General features: G+C 46.1%; 1 protein-coding gene across 1 annotated transcript in view; it reads left to right on the top strand.

The window, feature by feature from the left end:
• The window catches only part of LOC148037356 (serine/threonine-protein kinase BSK1-like), a 48209-nt gene extending 28504 nt beyond the window's left edge, over positions 1-19705 (top strand). Inside the window, exons 6-10 of the mRNA XM_087676261.1 lie at positions 7302-7387; positions 16994-17182; positions 18006-18173; positions 18712-18825; positions 19069-19705. Coding sequence (XP_087532387.1) covers positions 7302-7387; positions 16994-17182; positions 18006-18173; positions 18712-18825; positions 19069-19317 — 806 coding nt within the window. The 3' untranslated portion in view covers positions 19318-19705. The remainder of the gene's footprint in view (positions 1-7301; positions 7388-16993; positions 17183-18005; positions 18174-18711; positions 18826-19068) is intronic.
• Positions 19706-20315: the final 610 nt, after the last annotated feature.

Genomic DNA, 20315 nt, shown 5'->3' with positions numbered 1-20315 from the left:
TGCCTATGAGAACCCTGCTGGTGGCCGATCTCTAAAGTGCGGAGACCCCGCGAATCCAAGCCTGTGGAAAACCCAACCTCACCATGGTGCCCTATAGGAAATCCCAGTCCACCCTGTCATAAGCTTTCTCGAAAGCCAAGGGAAGTACGGCTAGTCGTTGCCCACTGTGTTGAGCCCACTCTGTTGCCTCAAAGAAGGTAAATACATTGTCCAGGATACTCCTATCTTGGACAAAGCTTGTCTGTGTGTCATGGATGATGTCTGGCAGCACGGGGCGTAGTCGCCTACCAATCATCTTTGCCAGTGCCTTATAGGCCACTGACAATAAGGTGATCGGTCTCCACTGGGAAAGCTCCAATCGATCTCCCCCTTTGGGGAGAAGACTGATAAGGCTTGTCGAAAGGCTCCCTGGCATCTGTCTTGAAGTGAATCTCCTAGAAGGCCATCAGTAGGGGGTCCTTCACCACTTCCCAGTAGGTAGTAAAGAAGGTCTTAGAGAGGCCATCCTCTCCCGAGCATTTCTACCCATCCTGTGTATAGAAAGCCTCTTCTAGTTCCTTCTCTGTGAAGGGGGCTAGGAGGGAGCGTCCCATCTCCTCTGTGACGAGGGACGGGATGTGATCCCAGACCTGTTGCCTACATCGTTGTCCTCTAGCTGAGGTTGTCTCCTATTGGAAAAGGCGATCGTAGTAGTCAGTGGCAATCTCCATCACCTCGTCTGGGCTAGAGCGAGTCCTCCCATACTGATCTCGAAGGCTGCGTATTTGCTCTCTTGAGGTGCGAGACTGCCTACATCGCTGTCCTCTAGCTGAGGCTGTCTCCTGTTGGAAAAGGCGATTGTAGTAGTCAGTGGAAATCTCCATCACCTCGTCCGGGCTAGAGCGAGTCCTCCCATACTGATCTCGAAGGCTGCGTATCTGCTCTCCTGAGGTGCGAGGCTGGTGCACCTGGAAAAACTCCTTGCACATCGTATCCCCCTTCCGTGCCCAGAAAGCTGTTGAGGTGCGGAAAGAGAACTCTGAGCGCCTGTCCTCTAGGCCCGCAATGGTTGCTTGCGCTCGCACCTCCTGTGCGTGGAGGGTGGGATCCCCTGGTGCTTCCTGTAGTAATCTTTGCGTGGCTGCAAGGTCCCGCCAGAGTGCTCTCTCCTTTTCCTAGCTCTATTGCTTGGCCTGTATGGCTGTCTCTTGGCAGATTCTGCTCGATTCAGCTAGGATCTCTGCAACCTCCTTTGCGATCCGGTCCCTCCTGCCCCATTCCCTAGTCCAAAGCTGCTCTATCTGTCTCGTCACCTCCTCCCTCCTATAGATTGAGTTAGGGATCTGACACAATCGTGTGTCTAGGGCAGATGCTAGGGGGTCTAGTGTCAGGAGAACCAGACAATGATCGGACAACATGGTGCCCGCCAACTGCTCAATCTAGCCTCCACCAGAGCCTTCCCCACTCTCCCACATAAAATCTGTCCAACTGCTCCTATAGGACTCCACCTAGCCGCCTGTATCCCCAAGAGAAGTCGAGCGACCTCTCCCTCCTGTGGAAGGCAGGGTCTCTCCAGGCATCACTTGCACCTACTGCTAGTAGAAATACCTCCCATGCCTCCTGCTCCTCCCTCCTGCTCCTCCTCGACCATGCCCTAGTAGTTTCTGCCTCTGCCCTGTTGGTCCTTCAATGCCTCCAGGTTATTGAAGTCTCCTCCAATGATCCAGGAGTCCACCTCTGGGAGTCCCTTCGCGATCTCCACCCAGAACCTGTTACATGCCCTAACCTCTGTAGGGGCATAGACATTGAGGACTCCCAAGCACGAGTTCCCAATGTCCAGTCTGATCCATAAAACCCTCCTTGCCACTATCGTCATGTGGTTTCGTACACAGGCTGTGACACTCGGGCCGATAGAGGTGCATATGCCTTCACTCAGGATCTCAGCACCAGCCCACCAATTAATGTCCATCATGCAGCTAGGCCATTGCTGCGCGAACAGTGCTAGTCCATCTCCCATCCACTGGGAGATGTGGTCCTCCACCTATTGGTGGTGCTAGTAGATGGACCTTGCCCCTCCTTGACTTGTGAGCCACGAAGATTCCCACCTCTAGAGGTAGTGAGAACTCTCCGCGCTTTGCAACTCTCAGGTAGGACCATGGGCCACTGTGGAAGAGGTTCTGTGGCAACAATCGTGCTAGTCTCAGGAAAGTGTGACTAGTCCATTGCTGCGCGAACAGTGCTAGTCCATCTCCCATCCACTGGGAGATGTGGTCCTCCACCTAACTCTTCAACTCTATTTGTGTCGTCGTCCAAACCCCTGAGTGGGAGGACTGAAAGAAGAAGGCGTAGTTTGGTTCATTTGGTGGTGCTAGTAGATGGACCTTGCCCCTCCTTGACTTGTGAACCACGAAGATTCCCACCTCTAGAGGTAGTGAGAACTCTCCGCGCTTTGCAACTCTCAGGTAGGACCATGGGCCACTGTGGAAGAGGTTCTGTGGCAACAATTGTGCTAGTCTCAGGAAAGTGTGACGGGCGGCAGGGGCAGATGAGCTGGTGGTTGTGTGGGAGGGGGAGAACTGCTGGTGCGAGGAGGATGTAGGCGTGTGTGGCTCATCACCTTCTGTGGGAGGAGGGGGGGGATGGTTCTGAGGGGGATCACCAGAACCGAGGGCGGATCGGGGGGAGGAGGGGTGCTCGACAAGGGAGGTGGTGGGGGGGAAGAAGATTGAGGGATGGTGGGATGGTCGGAGGTACATGGTGGGTGTTGGGGGGGGTTGGTGGCCCTTGAAGGGGGGGGGGGGGAGCGTGGGCTCGGGCTAGTGGGGGGGGTGGGTATAGGGGGTGTGGGCTCTTAGGTGAGGTAGTTTGTGGCGGGGGTGGTGGATGTGGGGGGTTGTGGCCCTACTGGGTGGGGCGGGCAGGGGGGGCTGCGGAGTGCTCTTTCGAGGGGGCGTCGCTCGCCCTCCTGCTCCTTACTGTTGAGGCTGTGTCTGCGAAGCTAGCTGCAGCCCCACCTGCCGTCTCCCTTTCTGTCGCCTTTGGACCCGTGTGAAGCCGTCAGCATCCACCTGTGGGCTTGTCGACGGAGCCGCCTTGGTTCTGAAGCGCGTACAGTCTGCTGCCTGATGCCCAAAGTCATGACCTCCAGCCTCTTATCTCTAGAAACTTGGGTATACTCTTTGTGTCTTTTACGGCCACTCGTACCTTGGGGACTCTTGGAGTTGTCACATCATCCACGGAGGCAGGGAGAAATGTGCCGAAGAGCCAACCAAAGTCCTCTACTAACTGGCGGTACTCTACCACTATTCCGGGAAAAAGTAAAGGGACTGGGTGTCTGAGAAAACTGTTGTGGAGCTCAAACGGCTCCACTGCGAAGCCGCTGTATTAGGGAACCATGTGAATGACCCCCTTTGTGGAGGCATAGGGCGAGCTCTCCACTAACTCCCGAGTTGCGTCCGCGGAGGTGAGATGAACCATGAAGATCCCAAGGCCCATGAGGACTGTCTCCATGATCTGCGCTATGCCAATGCGCAGCGTGGAGTGGAGCCAATCCCGAAGCTGGGCTCTGGTTGGAGTGTCTTACTACCTGACCGAAAATCGCTGTTTCTTTAAGCTCAAGCTTTGTGGCATGGACGGCCAAGAGCTGTTCCTCAGAGAGGAGAACACGTAAGGTGTTTGACTGGGGGGACACTCGCAGAATGCACCGGTGTCTGACTAGAGGTTTCCATTGCGCTTCCCTACTGAGAACCACCGAACACACTATTATACTGCCGGAGGTGGGGAGTTGCTGCAAATGGAGGGAGTAACCGGGGGAGGGCGATGGCGAGGGGGGGGGGGGTTTGTTTTCTGATGCCGATAGAGGCTTTGGGTGCCACGGATGATGGCGTGGGAGGCGTGTAGGCAGGTGGCCGCAGGGTGGATGAGACGGGAAAGAACGCAGGAGAGGTATCAGGGCGGGGGGGGGGGGGGACCAGGCGTGTGGCTGGTACAAGGGCGTGGAAGGTGATCAGGGCGAGGGGGAGGTGCCAGAGCAGGGGGGATGTACCAGGCCGGGGGGGGGGGTGTGCAAGCACAGCGTGATGGCGGGAGTCATTTACTATGATCAATTTTAACACCTTCATGGTATTTTCATGTCACTAGTGTCCCTTTGGTAGTTGGGGATTTACCTTCATTAAAGAAAAACACATGCAACACATGCACTAATTTAGAGTGACTAGATGGAGGAAAAGAGACCATCATGCCGTATAGTGCCAACACTTCTAGTAATATGAGAATATGGTAATATGGTCCTTTGTGCTTAAAAGCCCAGATGTACATATGTAGAGGTGGTGATTCGAGACCCAAAAGGAATAGCAAATGACAAGGATGACTACTAGTTTTAATGATGGTGTATACAAAGGAATTAAGGGGGCACCTATATCTTGTAGGTGCATTCAATAACAAGCATGTGCTAAGGGGAACCTTAGAAAATGGGAAAACAAGTTGAGATACTACTAAATAGGCCATGGACAAGGATAAAGCATGTCATCAAAGCTAAAGGGATACAACCTTAGAAAATGGGGAAGTAGGTGAACGTGCCACTTTGAAAATGGGAAATTCGGGCGATGTTGAATAGGCCATGGACAGGAGTAAAGCATTTCATGGAAGCTAAAGGGGATGCACTCCCTTCAGTTTACTAGGTTGGCTGTCTATAGCTCATGGACTAATTAAATAGGTCGTTATAATGCACTCCCTTCAGTTTAGTGGGTGATTGATAAAGTGTGTTGCTATGATACTATATTTCTATTGAGATGTATAGTCTCTTTTTCCTTTGCTCAATTGAGTGTTGCTATGGCTGGCAATTTGCAACATCGCTCTCATGGTCTTGGGAACATAGTGTCAAGATAATTTAGGGTCTGCTCTCATAGTTAGAGCTCAACATTTGGAGCAGCTCATACTTTGTTACAATAATATTACATAATGTCAAAAGGGGCTACTTATAGTTCGCTGACTAATTGAATGGGCTACTTTACCTTGTAAGATGGATATGAATGGCTTTGTCTCTTTGAATGCTTTGATTGCATGAACTAGAAGCCATTTCTCAATATCTTCTAAGTTGGTGCTAGTTGGGGTCAATATAAACGGTTGCCACATTGTTATGTATGTTCTGTTTGCTTTTCTAGTCTCCCTATTGTACATTGTCGCACAGAATTCACACCGAGGGGGGGGGGGGTTTCATGAAAGTCACTCGCCACATGGATGTTTAACAAGATGGGAGAAAAGATAAGAAGAGTACTCAAAACATGGAGTAAATAACGACTAGAAATCTCATTCCATCAATTACATATGTCGGCTTGATAAGTAGTAAAAAAAATTTCAATCTTCGCGATATGTTCACATAGATAGATTTCTTGATTGTTACACAAAAGGAATAGAATCAATTCACAAGATAACTTCAAAGTTTGATAAAGAGAAAGGCAAGTTGAAAGTTTTTTTGATAGTGAAGATAGGGCACTTCCAAGCAATAAGGTTCCATCACTCAAACCATTAAAGGTTTGAATATTGCTTCAAGATTGTCACCTTGTTCCATTCTCCATGACTAGACATGAACCTTTGTCTTCAATTACACCTTCATATATTATTGATAGTTGCAATTTATGAGTTTCAGATGTTCCATAGGAAAATAAATTTGTGTCAAGTCTAGAGTCAAGAATTTTGACATTAGGAAAGTGAAGAGATATCAGTTAAGTTATTCAAACTCTCGGAGTTTTGGGCGGTCACTCGCTATGTCAACTTGCAAAGAGAACAAAAGTTGATCTCTGCTGAGTTTCTTGATGGTCTTCAGCTCCACCGACTAGACGAGAGTAATAGCCGTAGACATTTTGCAAAGCTCCCCTCTCACAAAAATCTCTTTGTGCACATGAATTACACCATTAACTTCATCAACAATTAACTTCATCAACATGAATGACACCATTAACTTCATCAACAATTTGTCATGTTCCTCAGAGAGCCGCTTAGTTGTGAGAAGCCCTTCAACTCCAGCAGGACCACGTGCATGTACTCAGCAACGTAGACTTCCGTAGGCCATCTTCACTATTCCTGTATATGGCTACGGCCGGTTTCCCTATCGTATAGTGGATGGCAAGCGGCACTGAACGAGGGGGCAGTGTGATGGCGATGGCGAGGAGGGGGAAATGTAATGTGGTGGCAAGGAGGGGAGGCGCAGCGTTGATGACGAGCAGGGGGGGGGGGAGCGCGGCGAGGAGGCAGGCGAGAGGGATGGGGGAGGTGCGATGGCCAGTCGGCGGGGGGGCAGTTTGATGGGGCACGGGGGCGAGGGCAGTGGCGCGTTGGTAGGGAGCAGCAATTGTGTATGGGGTTATCTTTTAGAATGAAGGGCAATCTGAGTTGTTTAATCCACCTGAATTTGAGCATAATTTGGGGTTGATTTGAGGTTTTTGATAGCTTCTATTTTGAGGGCGAGGAGGGGGAAATGTAATGTGGTGGCAAGGAAGGGAGGCGCAGCGTTGATGACGAGCAGGGGGGGGGCAGCGCGGCGAGGAGGCAGGCGAGAGGGACGGGGGAGGTGCGATGGCCAGTCGGCGGGGGGGCAGTTCGATGGGGCACGGGGGCAAGGGCAGTGGCGCGTTGGTAGGGAGCAGCAATTGTGTATGAGGTTATCTTTTAGAATGAAGGGCAATCTGAGTTGTTTAATCCACCTGAATTTGAGCATAATTTGGGGTTGACTTGAGGTTTTTGATAGCTTCTATTTTGAATGGTGCTGCAAGGTCTAGTGAATTCGAGCTGCAACTGTGGAAAATTGCTAAAGTTTGTGCTTATCAGTTCCTGTCAATTACTTAATCTTATTAGGCTTGGTTTTTTTTTTGGTTATTGAAAAAGAAAAAAGAGTAGCCTGTTTGTGTACTGGTAATTTGGGTAAGATCAGTGCACAGTCTTCAATGGCAACTCACTGTTTCACATGCTATAGGATTGTTAGGCTAGCTGTACTGATGTCAGCTAAAGACTAGCTCTATATCAGACTTTTTCAAAGGTGTATGTTTGTATGGTTTTCTTTTATAGCGCAAGGTAGTTTAGTTTTCTTGATAGTCATATGTTAAAGCTAAAGCATTATTTACAGTATATTCTGAATAAGGTAGCTTTTTATAGGCTCTGATTTCCTGGGGCAAAAGGTCTCAAGAGTTTTGCATAGCAATGAAAGCTATGATAGAAGAATCATCTCCAAGTCAGGCTTTTCTACAGATTATTTCTGACAAATACTTTAGTAGAGTACATAAAGAAAGCAGGAAACTTGTGCTAATACTGTATATTGGATTTTGCAGGCAGGGTGACTTCAGAGAGTGTCATCTTTAGTTTTGGCACAGTATTATTGGATTTACTGAGTGGCAAACACATTCCTCCGACTCATGTAAGCAATAAGTTATATTGAACTTAGCTGTAATGGTTATTAAAGCCATGCATCGAACACTTTAAGCTGTTGAGCACCTTGAAGCCCTTTGTTACCTTGTTGAGTTTTTATTGAATCTCATTTGGACATGGTTGGGATAAATGCTATTTTGAGCTAAGAACAGAAATACATCAATGTCTAAACTTGCTGAATTTAGCTTGGAAAATCTATACATTCTTTTTGACATTACATTGATTTATTTAATTAGTACAGAGGATGGGTGTGCTATGAAATAATATTCTTAGGGTATGTATGTGTCCCTTGGTTTTACATTTTAACACACCTTGACAAGCCTTTGTGTGGTGTTGGGTTTGTCTAGGGTTCATATATTAACACTCAAAAGTTAGTCCTCATCAGTTGTATTGAAGACCTGATTAATTTTGATGGGAGGGTACTGTTAATTTCCTTTGGTATGGGTATTTACATATGTGATGAGATTTTCCTTTGTATTTAGATTCTAGTGGCTAGGGAGGCTTGTCTTGCGAGTTGGGTTTCCTTTAGTTGTTTGTTGTTTGACTTGGTGACTTATCTGATGCTAGCTTTGCTAGATAAGCTTGCATTGATGTTGAGTGAGGTGTCTTGAGCTGGTATGGGTACTTGGCATTTGTGATGAGACATTTCCCTCATTTCTTCAGTTCGTGTCTAGTTGCTAGACATGTTTATCTTGCAGGGTAGATGAAACTAGCCTTCCTTCCGTGGATGGGTGGTAAATCCCTAATTACAACTTAATTACAGTAGCAAACAATAAATGCAAATCTGAAAATACAAATTTACATATTGATCTTGGACAATACACACCCGATTGGCCCCAAACTTGGTGCCCCTTTCGGTATTTCTTTAGCTTTATTGAAGAAGAAGTTGATTTACAATGGGATTCTCTTGATTCCCTTCACAATCCAAGCTTCCCTTGCTGTCCAAAGTGACCACCAAGTCTTCAATCTGTTTTGCCCCTTGATTCGGGCACTTAATTGGCCTTCATCCACTTCATAGACGATGGAAATGCCCCAAATTCAATGGTTGGCTAGTCCTCCACTTGAATTTAGCTGAAATTCATCTTCAGCCCTAGAAAATCCAAGTCTTGGAGCTTCTAATTTTTGGCATGCTTCTCCAGACTGTTGCTAAATCTTAATTTTTGTTGTAAATCAGGGTTTACAACACAGAAATTTACAATTTCTCAGTCTCCAAGGGTCCAAATGTTGAGATCTTCAAAGCAAGGTTGTGAAATGGCTGGGAGATGAGAGAGAAAGCTGTAGAAAGAGAAAATTCAGAGTTTTGTCGTGAAGAATGACTAAAAAACAAGCAAATGTAGCTGTTGCCTTGCTACAACAACATTAAATGCTGTCGTTTACATTTGAGACATCCAAATCAGCTGTCACCTTGTACCTAGATGCAATCACCCAGCTGTGGAGGGTCTGAATCTGCAATCGCCTCCTCAAAATTCACTTGTGGCTGGCTGCAATGGTTTAAAATAGGCTGGCCATGGCTGCTCACAGCTCTCCCATATTTGCTACAGCAAGAATGATCTCGTTTTTCCTCTTCTTCAGCCTTTTACCAGCCTGTATGGGCAAGTTTACCAAGTGGCAGCCTTTCCAAATGGTTTTTTTCAATATTATCCATCATTAAATATTAAATTTCAGCTTTTGATTATTATAAATTAATCTAATAATTATTTCGATGCCCATAAAAATAATTTGACCGGCCAATAATTAAATTGGCTAGGCATCTTCCACTCTCTGGTGTCTCTGCATCATCTTTGACCATTGGATTGGTGTTAGGTACCATTAAACGCCACTTCTGTAGTGTTACCAACTGACACTTGTGGCCAAATGAATGACCTAGGCCAACAATTGACACTAGATACCACCAAGTACTTGTGCAACATAACTTATAGCAACTTTTGCCTTTGACATCCCATGATTTTCTCGGGTCTCGGGCTTGTAAATTTACTCTAACCTTAGTTGCACCTCACATGGGCAGCGTTTACTTAATAATGTGATTAAAAATTAATCCACATGTTGAGTGAGGTTTCAAAAATACATGTCCTCATGACAGTAGACTTATGTGAAACTAACACATCAGCATACCACTGGCTATGCCTTTACTATGGGAAAATGCCATTGAATTTTTTAATAGCTGGACATTGTTGTTTGTTGCATCTTTTGCTTGTCACTTCAGGGAAAATGCCATCGGCTTTTTTAGTAGCTGGACATCCATGTTTGTTCCATCTTTTGCGAGGGATAGAACTTTGAGCATAGCTAGAGAACAAGAAATGCTCTGATATATGGGTTTGACTTCAGGTATTTGTGCTCATTTTGGTTGAGCTTGGGGATTGTTATTGTTGCATGTGGGTTACATGGCATCTACAAGTGTTGGCCTTCCAGAGGCTGGAACATCTTTCTTTTTTCTCAGGTTGCTTGATGGCAAGTTACGTTGTTTTGTTCATTGTGCACATGGCTTTTTGTTTGCTGGCTAGATGGTCCCTTGTGCATCTGCATGCACATATACAGGTGCGCGTACGTGCACAATCTCACAGAGAGAGAGAGAGAGAGAGAGAGAGAGAGAGAGAGAGAGAGAGAGAGAGAGAGAGAGAGAGAGAGAGAGAGAGAGAGAGAGAGAGAGAGAGAGAGAGAGAGAGGTGTGTTTATGTGTGATATTTCTGTGTTAGAGTCTGTGTGGACTTTCCTTCATGACTGTTATTTTCCATTATTTCTAAGCCGACCTGATGGCCTGATGTAAAATATTTACTACTTAATTCAATTATCTTCACGAAAAAAAGAGAGAGAGGTGTATTTGATGGCAAACTACGATGGTTTAGGTCTATGGAAAATGAGGAGGTTGGGAATGGTGGGCTGGGTGGACATGAATGCCATGCTTTGTGTGACTGTCGGGTTTGCTGCAACACCTATAACTCGTGGACGATGTGCTGGTGCATGTAGCAATGTTTGGCAAGGTGGCCTTAGAGCTAGTACTGAAGAAATCTGTATGAACTTGCTGGGTCACTGGCTTTGCATCTTCCTTTGGCCTCCTGCTACTCAAAAGGCCCTCTCTGTGTGTTTGGAGCCCTGATAATAACAGCCTTTAGCATGTCAGATCCCCATATTCCATCACCTTGCTGAGAGGCCCAAAACCGTCCCAAAAAAGTCGATGAAATCTCCATCTGATCTCATAATATACTGTATATTTGTGAACAACGTCACATTAATGTCTACTGGAGGCCAAAATGACCTATGTACACATGCAGTGTGTGTGCACATGTGCGCACAGAGAGAGAGAGAGAGAGAGAGAGAGAGAGAGAGAGAGAGAGAGAGAGAGAGAGAGAGAGAGAGAGAGAGAGAGAGAGAGAGAGAGAGAGGGAATTACGAGAGAGAGAGAGAGAGAGAGAGAGAGAGAGAGAGAGAGGGGATTACGAGAGAGGAGAGAGAGAGAGAGAGAGAGAGAGAGAGAGAGAGAGAGAGTGGGACTGTGGTGGTAACGTGATGGGGACCTGCGTCTTCGCCTGACTCGTCATCGTCACTTGCTGTCACGTCGTCGTCGTCTGCTCGTTGCCGCCTGGAGACGCCTTTTACTCGTTCCTCACAGGTCCGTCGCCTGCCCCTGATGCCTTTTGCTCGTTCCTCATAGGTCCGTCGCCTGCCCCTAACGCCCTGTCCACGGCTGCTGAGCCCCTCGCCCTGCGTTCGGACGGCCCATCGCTTGCACCCCTCACCCATCTGAGCTGTGACCTCTGCGCCTGCTTCTCGCCCCTTCGCCTTGTCAGTTAGGGTTTCGCTGCCGATGGATCCTTGCCCTGCGCCCCAGCCTGTCCCGCTCTGCCGTTGAGACCGCCAGGCCTTTGTTTCGCCCTTCTGACCCTGCACGGTGACAGGTAAAGCTCCGCTTTCATTAGCTGTCCTTGCAGAGTACACCCCTGGACAATGCATCTGTATAGAAAAGAGGGAGAGAGAGAGAGCGGGAGAGAGAGAGGGTCAGTCCTTCGAGATCAGATCGTGATACACGATGGCTGGTTGGGATCTGGATTTCATAGACCAAACGGTGGCAGCACTTGGCCCGAATTCTGATGCTGAGGAACCTGAGGATATGGTTCCGTGCACCGAAGAGATGCCCCCTGGTCCTGACATCCAGCCTGCGGGTAAACGTACCAAGCATGCTTCGGAAGAGATAGGTGTTCATCAGGATCGTTCCTGTGCTCAGGTTGCTTCGGATTTTGTGGACTCTCAGGATGTTGATTGGGAGCATTTGCTGGAATTTGCCAACACTTTGCTTGGCGATTATGTTCAACATAATCAGGAAGTCTTTTCTGACTTTGCACCTGACATTGTTCTGGAAGCCACCGTGGACCCAAAAACTGTCCTACGCTCCTTTTCGGTGTTTTATGATCGCGCTGTGATACTCTTCTTCACTGGTCGAATCCCGTTGCTTTCCCGTATTCGCCAGTGGCTGCACAGTCTGCTACAAGGGGAATGTGTTGAAGAGATTTTTGTTGGGTCCCGAGGTTTTTTTGAGGTCCTATTGAAATCGGAGACGCACTGTGCTGCTCTCCTGTCTAAACTGCCTTTGTTTTTTGATCGCCGGTTGGTTCATGTGGTTCCATGGCGCCCAATGGCAGATTTTCAGCGTCTGCTGCAACGTGAATGCCCTGTGTAGGTAGAAGTGGAAAATTGTCCGGCTGTTTATTGGCCACTATTGAAGGATGCTATGGCCGCTGTGGGCACTGTTCTGGTCCCTCCCAGTCTCAGGGCTGTGAATCGCAACCGCTTGTGTATGTTATGGGACACTGCAAGAAAAAGGCCTGCTTGGTTACGCCTCAATTGCTCTGGCATGCATCCGTTACACTTTCGTTTAAAATGGGGCAATTTTGCAGGACATTGCTTTTCCTGTGGACAGTTGGGGCATTTTATGGCCGAATGCCCGGAACAGCAACACACTTCAGATGTTGGCCATGTTGCGCCGCCCATGGAAGATATGGTGTGTGATGCTCCGTCGCTGGATACTATCCACCAGCCCCAAGTTCTGGCCAAAGGTAAACAACAGGTTTCGGGTTTGGATTCCCGTGCCAATGATTGGGTTGAAGTACGTGCAAAAAAAGGCAACAAGGTTGTTGCTGGCATGGAGAATACTGTGCCTACTACCTCACAAGATTCCATGCGTACATATATGCGCAGGAAGGAAATGTTGTCTTTCGAGCGCTCTGCTCCTGCTATGGTTTCCTCTGCCCCCCGTCCTCAGCCCGCCAGGAAAATGTATTCGGATCGTCCAAAGGGTCCACCTGCTAAGCTGGCTTTTGATACCAGAGGCAACGTCATTACCCCGTGGGACCATCGTTATCCCCGTTCCAACCCCAAGCCAGCAGATATGCCGTCTACTTCCAAATCTGGTCCTCAGAACTCTTTTGCGGTGTTGGCGGATTTCTTGGACGACGGAGTCCTGGACATTCTCGCCGACAAAGTCAAATCGAGGCAAGTTGTGCCTCGTACCTGATTTTGTTTTGAATACACATGAAAATAGCCACATGGAATGTGCGAGGAATTTGTTCTCGACACAAGCAACATGCCATGTGGACTGTATTGTATGAGAATCAGTGGGATGTCCTATGCGCTGTTGAGCACAAGAGTCACGGTGAAGTCGGAAAAGTTGTGGATTGCCATGGCTTTCGTTTGTTTTATGCAGGGACACAGGCCATGCATTATTCGGGTGTGCTCATGATTGTACATGACAAATATCAGCCTGTTCTTATTAAAAATGATGTTCATGCCCGCTTTTTGGTGATTGAAATTTTATTCGAAGGGGAAATCTTATGGTTACTTGGCCTCTATGCTCCGAATGATTCGTTATCTTGTCGGGAGCTTTGGTAGACTTTGCAGACCTCCTTGTCACTTGGCAGACGGGGCTTCTTCATGGGGGATTTCAATATGTGTGTTGATTCTTCCCAGTCCACATCGGAGCATTCGGTAATGGATGCGCCGGAAAGTCGTATGTGGCATGAGTTGGCTCTTGCTGTTCTTAAGCAAGATCTTTGGTCCTGGCTACACCCGTCTTCTACAGGGTTACTTTCCATTCTGCCCAGTATGCAACAACATGGTCGCGATTGGACCGTATATATATCATGCAGAATGATGATTTTCTTCACGAGATGCTGGAAATAAAAGTGTTGCAGCAATATGCCTTGTCGAACCATTTCCCTCTGCAGCTCGAGTTGCTTGCACAACCCATTGCACCTTTCAAGCAATTTCTGGAGAGACTCCCTTTGCGTTTCAACTCGTCTTACTTGAAGCATGCAATCTTTCAGGGCTATATGCAGCAACTGATTGACAGATTCTTCTTGGACTTCTCCTCTCAGGGCACTGCGTCATTTGAAAGATTGCTCTCTAATGTGCAGCGGGTTGCTCGGCAGTATGGGATCTATCATGCCTCTCTTTGTCGGCGGCGTCGCCAGGCAGCGGAGGACCTGCTGGTTTTGGTTCGTTCTCTGTTGGTGGACACTCCGGATGATGCATTTCTGCTCGCACTGGCCATGCGGGTGGCTGATCTTATTAAAGAGTTCCAGTTGAAATCATATCAGCAGGCCAAACTGCAACATCTGACGGAGACTTTGCAAGATAGTGCATGTCAGACCCATAAGTTCTTTCGAGCTCTCCACGCCTCTCCTGCTCGAGAGAATATGACCAGACTCGAGGATGCAGAAGGCCACCTTATCCTAGATCCACAGACTATTGTGCATATGTGCAGGAATTATTTCCGTGACCTTCTCGGTTCCACTTCTCCACCTTCAGCCCAAATTACTCAGGCCCGTTCGGTTTTTTATGACCTGGTCCGCAATCAGCTTCCGCAGGACATGCAAGCTACTATGGAGTCAGATATTTGTGAGGCAGAGGTTATGGACGTCTTGTTACACTTGCCCAAGGATAAAAGTCCGGGTTGGGATGGTCTCACCAATGAGTTCTTTGAAGCTTTTGCTACCCAACTGGCGAAACCATTGCAGGCTTTGTTTCAGCAGGTGTGGGAAACGGGGATCATGCCTTCCTCATGGAAAGGACTTATTAAACTGCTTCCAAAAGTTCCTTCGCCATCTAAGTTGACACAGTGGCGCCCAATTTCTTAGATGGGTTCAATGTACAAAATCTTTTCCAAAGTAATGGCGAATCGGCTCCATAAGCATCTCCCTGCCATTGTGCACCCTCTACAGTATGGTTTCATTAAGGGCCGAAATATTCTGCACAATGTATTGAATGCTCAACTGGCAATTGATTATGCAAGGCATTCTAATCAGGAGGTAGTACTGATTCAACTGGACCTGGAAAAGGCTTTTGACTATCTGGACTGGTCTTTCGTTGCTGAACTTATGTCTGCTATGGGCTTTGGTGCTCGGATGTCTCGTCTAATCTACACCATTAGCGCTGCGGCGTCTTCGCGAGTCATGCTGAACGGAGGTGTTACTGAGCCATTTGTCCTTGCTCGCTCTGTCAGACAAGGGTGCCCTTTGAGTCCTCTATTCTTTGCCCTTGCGACACATCCAGTTCTTTCAATGTTATCTCATATGGCAGCCTCTTCTCAGTTGGCCGGACTGTCGCTTCCTACAGGACAACACTTCATTAGCCAATCCCTGGTGGATGATAGTTTTAAGATTTTGCGTGCGGACAAGGATAACCTTCGAAAAGCATTGGATGTTTGGGGTCTCTTTGGTCAGGCGTCCGGCCTTCGTATCAATGCGCTCAAATCCGCCATTCTCAGTTGCACGGAGTCGGATTTGCAGTCCTTGGACTGGCAGGGTCTGGTTGTTCCTCGTGGCTCCATTGTCAGGCACCTTGGGTACCCTTTGGGTGTTGATGTTCCCCCAAAGTAGCTCCTGCAGTGGATTTCTCAGAAAATGGTGGCTAAGTTTATGTATTGGAAGTCTCAAGCCCGGCCCTTCCATGTTCGCCTCAAAGTAGCCCAGACAATTATGTTGCCAATGCTCACATATTTCTTGCCATTGTTGCCCTGGACTACTACGACTCTGAATGCTCTTACTCAGTCTATTCGTTTCATGCTATGGAAGGACTCATTGCATGCAGGTATTTCTTGGATCTCTTGGTCGCATGCGTGCACCCCCAAACGCATGGGTGGCGGAGCTATTTTAGATGTCCAAACTCACATGCAGGCACTCCGTTGGTCTCTTTTCCGCGCCATGTGCTCGGATCATCATCCATGGGTCGATATAGCCCGTTATTTCCTTGAGGGCCATGGGCTTCTGCATGGCAATACCCAAATCCGGAGTTCTTGGTGGCATGTTCTTAATGCTGATTCGCGGTTCTTCAGTTCTTCTTCGTCGCTGCTTACTCATTTGGTATGTTCCTGGAAACAGGTCCTCCAGAAGGCTCAGTGGCATCCAACGGAGGATCGCTTAGATACTAACTCTTTTCAATTGGAATTGCTGGCAGTCTCGCGTTTACTTTCATGGGAAGGTAAACATGAGCTTAGACCACAATTCAACCGGATGGCACGTTTGGACTTGTCTTCAGTTGCGGATGCCACCCTTGCCAGTCGCAATGTGCTTATATCGTTTCGTACAGCTAGGAGGCTTTTCAGGATCCCTCGTGGATATAGGCCTTTATGGGAACAGCTTTTGAGGGTGCTCCAGAGCAGACAACCCTTTCCTGCCCTTGCTTCGGATCATCCCTGGCAGGATTGGGACCTACAAGGCCAGCTGAATTTAAGCAAAGCTTCTGCTAACCAAGTGTATCATCTTCTGATTAAAGATCATCAATGACTAGTTACTAAAGCGAATGCTTTATGGGGATTGCGTAAATCCCGGTCATGGTGGAGGGCAACTGTGATGGAGGGCTGGTTGAACAAGACACCCTTCAAATATAAAGTCTTTCTTTGGAGAGTGATGCTTGGTGGTCTTCCGCTTGCTTCAGCTCTTTCCAAGCGACGAATCTCCAATGGCAACTGTTTCTTTTGCACCACTACTGTGGAATCCGCCCGCCACCGATTTATTTCTTGCCCCATCGCTAAGAAAGTCTGGTTATTTTTGTCGGCTGTTTGGCAAGAGGTGGTTGGTTTCACCCTGCGCCCCTTTGATTGGGTTTTTGGGCAGCCCAAATACCCCACTCCGGCACAGCCACATATGAAGCTCATGTATCATTTTCTTCGATATTGGGGCTGTTGGCATAACTGGACCATTCGGAATGCTTTTCTTTTTGACTCCGCCTATAATGTTCAGCGGCATATTGCGAGGCTTAAGGGCCTCTTGTATTGGCAGTTAGATCTTCTCCAGCATTCTGATTTGCTCTCTAGGGAGGACTTACGTCCCTGGCATATGGCAATTTCCTCTGCGTCTTTGCCATGACGTTGTAACTTGTAGTACTTAGAACCTCTTCACATGATGGCTTAGATTGTCGTCATGTATCTTGTATTCAAGTAATCTTGTATTTTTTTCGTAATTAATACAATTACCTTTTACGAAAAAAAAGAGAGAGGGGATTACGAAAAAAAAAAAAAAAGAGAGGGGGGGGGGGGGGAAAGAGAGGGAGGGAGGTTAAGGGTTATGAGTAAATAATAAACAGTAATTGTTTTTGTTTGTTACAGGCCTTGGACTTGATAAGAGGGAGAAATGTGTTGTCTTTGATGGACTCTCACTTGGAAGGGCAGTTTACAAGCGAGGAAGGAACAGAACTTATTCGTTTAGCTTCACGATGCTTGCAGTTTGAACCAAGAGAGAGACCAAACGTGAGAGCCCTTGTGCAGTCTTTGATGCAACTTCAGCGCAGAAATGATGTACGTATTAGTGGTATTAATGAAGTATGCTGCATCAAGGATTAGCAAACAGTTTTACCGGTCTTACTTGGCTGTCTGTGAGCTTCAGTAATATGGGTTTTGTGGAGAAACTATTTTATGTGAGAATCAACTTAAATCACATGTTCATTTATGTCAAATGACATGAGTTCATCTTATATGCATGTGGTTCAGTTGACAGGCATTTGCACCATGTCCTATACTGAGACTGCAACTAGCACTAGGCTCTGTGATCCCTCATATGTGGATTCTTTTGCATGCACAGTTTAAGGATGTAAAGAACAGAAGGCTGCTACTTTTTTGACTCCTATGAGGAATTTTAAAGGATCACATTGGGATAAATCAAGAATGGAGCCTTACAAGTCTGCTGGTTATGCTTTCTTTCCTCCTGATATTGCGTAGTGAAAGATATGTTCCAGGGCTGCATTGAGTTGGTGGGGTTTAAGCCTTTGGGACATGGCTGAAATTTAGAGTACCCCTAAATCTGTTATGTTGTTTGACAAATATTGGACCTGTGGTTTTAGAAATTGAGACTGAATTGCTGAACTTTGGGCTGGGTATCTATCAACTTTGATCGGTAGAGATAGAGTAGTTGGACATGCAGTGTGGAAAATTTTACCTGTGAAAAAGAATCAGAAAGAAAATTGTGCAGGATAAATTCTGTACAGGAGAACTTAATTTTATTCTTGTTTGTTGGATTGAGTTTCAATCTCAAATTGAGAGACAAAAACTTGGGTCCTTATCTGCTGCTGGAATTTTTGTTATATATGCTGACGATGGGTGACTTATTATGGCTTTCTTATAGGTGCCTTCACATGTGTTGTTGGGTGTTAGAAGACAGCCCCCACCTGAACCTATTATCACAACCACTCATACTTCTCCATTAAAAGATGCTTGCTCAAGGATGGACCTCACAGCAATACATGAAATTTTAGTGAAAACACAATATAAAGATGATGCAGGGGATAATGAGGTGAGCTTACTTTGTTTCTGTGCTCTCGTCTTGCTCATATGAAGTGACTGTCGTTAAGTATTACTAATTTGTGTTAGAAGTTGCATCTTGGGCTAAAGCTGTGTTACTGGGAATGGAGATGGGTAGATAAGCTTTCTGGAAAGAGAAGTACTTCTTGTTGGATGTAACTAGTTATATTATCATGAGCTTAATACTCGCAGATATATCTTTGTCAGTGTGTTGACCCACATCTCTGAAGTATCAACACCACACTGCTGTGTGTGTGTGGAAGAACTAAAGCATGCATATTTTTGTTTCTAGAGGTTGTTTGTCCCTTTGTGCTTTGTTGAGTTCTGGGCTCTGTTAAGAAGAGAGTTATTAATTTGTTTGAGACTTTTTTGGGCAAAGTAAATGCATTTAGTTGATGCAATCTACGCTAGCTTTAACTGGCCTCAATCTTCTTAAGTTTCTTTTGGGAGGGGATTAGAATTGCATGGTATGCTTGTCAAAACAGGAACTGGATACATACTGATTAAGAGTTGTTGCATGGTTTTGTCAGCTTTCTTTTCAGATGTGGACAAGGCAGATGCAGGACATGTTGAATGCTAGGAAAAGGGGAGATTTGGCATTTCGGGAGAAAGATTTTGTGACAGCTATTGAGCGGTATACGGAAGTACGTGCCTAGTACTAACAGTTGAAACTGTATTATTCAGCAGTTTTTGTCAACAAGTTGCTATGCCATTTTTCCGTGTTCTTGTTTTCATATGTTATATAGGCAAATGTGGAGGATCTTTAGATAAATGCAGAATTTTCTTTTAAAAGAAGGGTGAATCGACAATAAAATATCCTTGTTTGCTCTTGTTAGTGGGTTTTCTTGTGTAGAGATAGTGTTTTCTAACATTTACTTGTACTGCAGTTTATTACCGGTGGGGCCATGGTCTCTCCTACCGTTCATGCAAGGCGCAGTTTGGCTTATTTAATGACTGATCAGCTAGATCCAGCTCTTCGAGATGCTATGCAGGCTCAATATGTAAGTCCTGAATGGCCAACAGCTTTTTACCTGCAGTCTGTTGCATTAGCAAAACTCAACATGGAAAAGGAAGCTGAAGAGATGTTGGAAGAAGGGGCAAATTTGGAGGCTAAAAGGCAAAGTATGAGGACCTAGCCATTTGTGTATTTCCAAGTCAAGGTGTTCTGATTGAGCTGAAATTAAGAGCTGCAGGTTCCAGCGTAATGTACATGTTTGAATGTATCGTCTTTTAGAAAGGCCAGAGTCTCCTGCATTGATCTACACAGGGAATTGGCATTTAGCCCAACTAATTCACTTTCCTCAAGATTGTTTCCCTATTCTTTTGTAATGTTTTGAGCTAGTTGTAGTGGTCAAAACGGTGAGTTGAAATGAGTAGAAACTGATCTCATTCACATAATCTTGGGCTTTTTGAATCCAAATGAGTTTTTGGCATAAGTATCTGTGGTCCTCACTTATGAAAGCATCTACCTTGTATGATCTGATCGTGAAGTTCTACCTACTATTGTCTAATATGTGTTGGAATGTGATTTTTTGTCTCGGAATTTTCCTTGGCTGAGCCATAATATTCAGATTTTAAGTATGGAATCCTGAAATTGAGCAGTTGTATGATTGTTCTTCATTACTTCAATTGGATATGCTCGTCTCATCATCATACAATTTTTTTTGCGTATCTCATAAGTTTCCAAATTCCCGGACAACATTTCAGAGTCTTGGAGCTTGAGAATACATTGCATTGTTCATTGTTGTCTGCTAAGTTACTAGGTATTTTTAAGTATTCCCCTTTTAAGTATGCTTTAGGGCATGAGAGTGGGCACTACTTAAAGATTATAAAGAAGATTTGGTTGCTTGAAATGTTTTGCGCAATTGTGGTGCCACTAAAAACAAAACTTAGATATTTATTTCATTATTCTTTTTGTGGGCGTTGATACAATGACCTTAGATATTCTTAATAAGAAGGCTCTATATCTACTGACCTTGAATACCATATTGGCCTTCATTATTCGATTTGTGGGAGTTGATATATCTAGTGACATTTGACACTCTTAATGAGTAGCATTTGATACTCTTGAACGTTGTTGGGTGAAAATGCATTTATTGGTAGGTGAGCAAACAAAACTTGAAATGTGTAATTG

This window comes from Lygodium microphyllum, chromosome 4 (genome assembly GCF_053477565.2).
Source record: "Lygodium microphyllum isolate KBCC chromosome 4, Lygodium_microphyllum_v1.1.10, whole genome shotgun sequence".
In the NCBI taxonomy this organism is placed as follows: Eukaryota; Viridiplantae; Streptophyta; class Polypodiopsida; order Schizaeales; family Lygodiaceae; genus Lygodium; species Lygodium microphyllum.
This window is presented reverse-complemented; position numbering and strand designations above follow the sequence as displayed.